The sequence below is a fragment of the Penicillium diatomitis genome, assembly GCF_028827545.1.
Source record: "Penicillium diatomitis strain IBT 30728 chromosome Unknown utg000005l_segment0_segment0, whole genome shotgun sequence".
Classification (NCBI taxonomy): Eukaryota; Fungi; Ascomycota; class Eurotiomycetes; order Eurotiales; family Aspergillaceae; genus Penicillium; species Penicillium diatomitis.
In genome coordinates, this window is record NW_026623177.1 from 3,299,260 (window position 1) to 3,303,246 (window position 3,987).

Below are 3,987 nucleotides of genomic sequence, written 5' to 3' on the forward strand. Positions count from 1 at the left end.
TGGCTCTTCTATCAAGACAGCACCGTACATAGAGATTCTGTACCTCATTACAGTCGGATCAACTTGGTTTAAATGAGATGTGACACTCTAGCATTCGAAAGTGAATGTCAATCCTTGCGCGCGATAATGTCATTGCTCGCTCCACTGGAATCCCACCACCACGTTTCGCTTTCTCGTCGGAAAAAGACCAGCAGCGTCAGATAGTGCTCTCGTCTTGACTAGACCTGGCGGATCCCATCTAGCCCGTTAGGACTCTCCGTGTGAACATCTCACATCTTCGAGATAGCATCGAACTCGACTAATTCTGCTCGCCGCCCTGGGTCTTGGCGTATTCTTCCCTGAAGAATAGAAAATGGACATCAACATCAGAACTGAACATGTCTGGGCACATAATTACCGGGTAAGGACCCTCCCAGATCTGATACACGAAGACGGAGAACAAGACCGAGCAGGTAGACAGGGGAAAAGGAAGTGGAGCGCTGAACATACAAATGCTTATCCAACTCGGCAATGTGTTTCTGCGATTCCTTCATTTTGGCGCGCAAGCGCTCAAGCCTAGACAATTTAAAGATTGGTCAGACATTGAAGCTATGCGTGGTTGATCATATTTTGAAGAACAGAATCACCGTCTCCAGCAAGTCGTCTCAAGACTGAAGCTCGTCCGTTCGGAAAATAAAAGAACCTACTTTTCCATCTCGTGCTGTCGAATATACATGGCCTCTTGCGCTGCCTCGCGTTGTTGAAATCTGTCCTTTCTATTTCGGTGATGTCAAGGGAACACTCGTTAGCCTTGTATATTTTCAATATCACAAGACAATAGGGTCGTTCGTGTCTCTGCATTCGCATCCCGCAGGACTCAGACCGGCGTAGACCCTCCGCCCGGAGATCAATGACGTCATTGACATCTGGCCCGGTCGCAGCACTGCACGTCCCGAGGAGAAAGATCAGAAAGAGAACGAGCTGAACGGACACACTTACTCTGCGAGTGAGCCCCTTGCTCTTGGGGCACCGGTATCGCCAGCGCCCATGGTGCAAGTGGTGGATGATAGTGAGCGCGCGAGGAAGAAGAGAGGACGAGTGGAGTGGTGGTAGGGTTTGCGGAGGAGAGGGCGTGCAAGGGCGTGCATAGTGGAAGTGTTGTCCGCGGGTGTTTGGCTTTGGACGAGGCGATGGATGGAAGTGGGAGGAAGGTGCAAAAACTTGTTTGAGGTTCGTATCTGTTTTTAAAGACGATCTGTCGTTGGGAGGTGAATTGGTGGCACTGGGGGAGTGGAGGGTGTGAGTTCAATGTGACAAGCTTTGAAGTGTCAGGATATGATAAGCCTGGTACTACTTGATATATGGTCGAGCTCCTGGTACAGGCGCCAGGTTTGAGGGTAAATCCGTCTAGAGAAAATGGAAGTGGTAAGAGTGATGGATTTAAGAGTTGGCGTGAATCGACCCAGCTCAAGCGCGATACCTGGATCCTTTAACCACTGGGTTGATTCCTCGTCTTTCCATCGTGAGTTACACCGGGAATACCCAGTCCTAGTTGGACGAACCAGACTTCGTGACTTCGTGGACGGATGAGAGTACCTCATACTCACGCAACGTCCCGCCGAGGGCGAGTCATGGACTCATCGACTGCCGTTTTGACCGGATTAGGAAGTACTGGGAACGCGGCGCTCATAGACCCCAGGTCTTCCCCCACAGTCAATGGATCTAGGGTCCGCACCGAGAATAGGATCCAGGCAAAAGATTTGGGGGAGTCTTTGTTTTCAATTATACTCATAATCAGCCATGTGCGAGCTCAAGGGTTTCTTCATTATTGACATTCAAATGGCTCTCCATCGGTCAAACTTTCATTTCAACTGGTCAAAAACAGGATACTGAAATACCATCACAGCACGTAGCGGAAGCCCCTTTTGTAAACGTCTCGCAGCCCCAATGTCGATACCTTCCACGTCGGCCGTGATCTGTAGTCGGCGCAGCTCTTTCTCAGTCAACTGGACATCCTCGTTCTCCAGACGCTCCTGGCGCTTGTTCAACATGCGCAGGTTAAAGTACATGAACAGCGCACACAGCAGCCCAAGAACCTGAAGACCGATGTTGACACCCATCGCGGTCCAGAACTTGGGGCTCTCGGACTGGATGTAGGTGTAGGGTGTCCAGATACTGGCCGAGTTACCAATGGAGTTGATAAAGGCGTAAGCAGCGGCTCGCTTGGCAGGGGGCCGAGGCAAGGCGTTGGCAATCCAGGAATAGATGGTCGCGTTCTGCGCAAAGACAAACATCATCAGGAAGAGGGAGATGTAGCGAGGGGCGAAACCCGAAGTGGTGGAGAAGAGCACGAATCCGATGATGGAGATGGGGATCGGGTAGACCAAGAACCAGAAGCGCTTGCCCATCTTGTCCGAGATGTGTGAGTGGGCCAGACTGTAGATGACCATGAAGATGTAGGGTGGCGCAACGAGCAGGAGCGAGATGGTGTCGTTGTAGTGCAAGGTCTTGGTCAGGGTCGGGAAGAAGTTCTGGAACCCAGCGGCACCGGTGATACACATGTAACCCACGGCGAGGACATAGGTCTTGATGTCGGTCATGGCCATCTTGAGACCCTTGATCTGAGAGACACCGCCCGCTTCATCAATGTCGGCTTCGGCAGCCTCGATAGACAGACGACGTGTGGCCACGCTCCGCATCTCCGGGCTGAGCAATTTCCAGGTCTCGGGGAAATCGGGCAGAATGAAGCAAATGACCAGTCCGATCGCCACGGTGATAGTCCCCTCAATGATGTAGAGCCATTGCCAAGCGGACAAGCCGCGATGGCCCTTGAGTCCCTTGAGGATACCAGCGGCGATGAGGTTGCCAAAGGCACCACTCAGGAGGGAGCCAGAGTAGAAAATACTCATGCGGAAGGCCAGCTCCTTGCGTGTATACCACTTGGACAGGTAGAAAAGAACGCCGGCAAAGAAGGGGGCCTCTGTTCATGCCCAACAACGGAAAATCGTTAGCAACCCAACGAGTCTGGAAAGTCAAGGGGTAGACTGAGATGTGCGGAAACACTCACCCACGAGACCCAAGATGAAGCGACAGGCCACAACCGAGCCGTACCCTTTCACCTGACTGGTCAAGGCAGATACCAGTCCCCAGGCTATGATGAAAAAGCCCAAGTATAGCGAAGGCCGTCCCATGTAGTTGAGCAACAGGTTGCTGGGAACCTGCATCAGGATGTAGCCCACGAACAGAATCGACAGACCCGTTTGATATTCCGTCATCGTCAGGTTCAAATCACCAATCAGGCCCTGTAGCTTTGCAGCGGCGTAGTTGTTTCTATCCCCATTCCACATGCCGCGATTAGTCTCGGGCGGCCAATCTATTGCTGCCCTGAACAGCAGCCACAACGTTCCTCGCCATCTCGCGGTGACACGTACCGATCAATGTAATTGAGCAGATAGACCAAGACGACCAGCGGCATGATCAGCGAATCAATGCGTCGCACCAGCTTCTTCTCGAGGATCTTCTCCTCGGGTGACAGTTCGGCGAGATGAACCACCTCCTCATGGGTCATTTCGGCCTTCATGCCCATGGTCTCTATGTCGGAGATCACCCCCGTGGTATTGGCCATTGCGCGTGTGGTCATCGTGGGCGATATCCGCTTTGATTGTGAAGAGAACGGTGTACACACCCCTGGGGCCGACGAGGTAAAGATGGACAAGGATGCGGTCGAGAGAAGACGCGGCGAGAACAACGCTCACTTCAAATATCGCCCGCAGAGTGTGCTTCTCGATCCTGGATCGAAACTGTTTGCGTCGATCCCTTGCCGGACTTGCATTGCTTTATATGAATGACGGGCGGGGGTCAGCACTGCGACCATCGCATGGCCAAGGTGCGGCTATCTTGTCCTCAAGCATGCACTTGCGACGAGTGGGTCGGGATCACCACCCATTTGCTTTCCCTTTTGGAATACCTGGGGAAACTGGATCCAGCCTTTCCGCAACGCAAGCCTTG

At 52.6% G+C, this 3,987-nt stretch overlaps 2 protein-coding genes across 2 annotated transcripts; both read right to left on the reverse strand.

The window, feature by feature from the left end:
• Window positions 1-298: 298 nt before the first annotated feature.
• On the reverse strand, window positions 299-1,127 carry N7539_005570 (ATPase inhibitor; the record flags this gene model as incomplete). The annotated part of the gene is made up of 4 exons (XM_056935172.1): window positions 299-338; window positions 490-555; window positions 687-755; window positions 979-1,127. The coding sequence occupies 4 exons, from the start codon at window positions 1,125-1,127 to the stop codon at window positions 299-301; spliced, it is 324 nt and encodes a 107-aa protein (XP_056790366.1).
• A 750-nt stretch (window positions 1,128-1,877) lies between these two features.
• N7539_005571 (putative MFS transporter) lies at window positions 1,878-3,619 on the reverse strand (the record flags this gene model as incomplete). The annotated part of the gene is made up of 3 exons (XM_056935173.1): window positions 1,878-2,959; window positions 3,047-3,363; window positions 3,411-3,619. Coding segments are annotated over 3 exons (1,608 nt in total), but the record flags the coding sequence as incomplete, so codon positions are not given.
• Window positions 3,620-3,987: the final 368 nt, after the last annotated feature.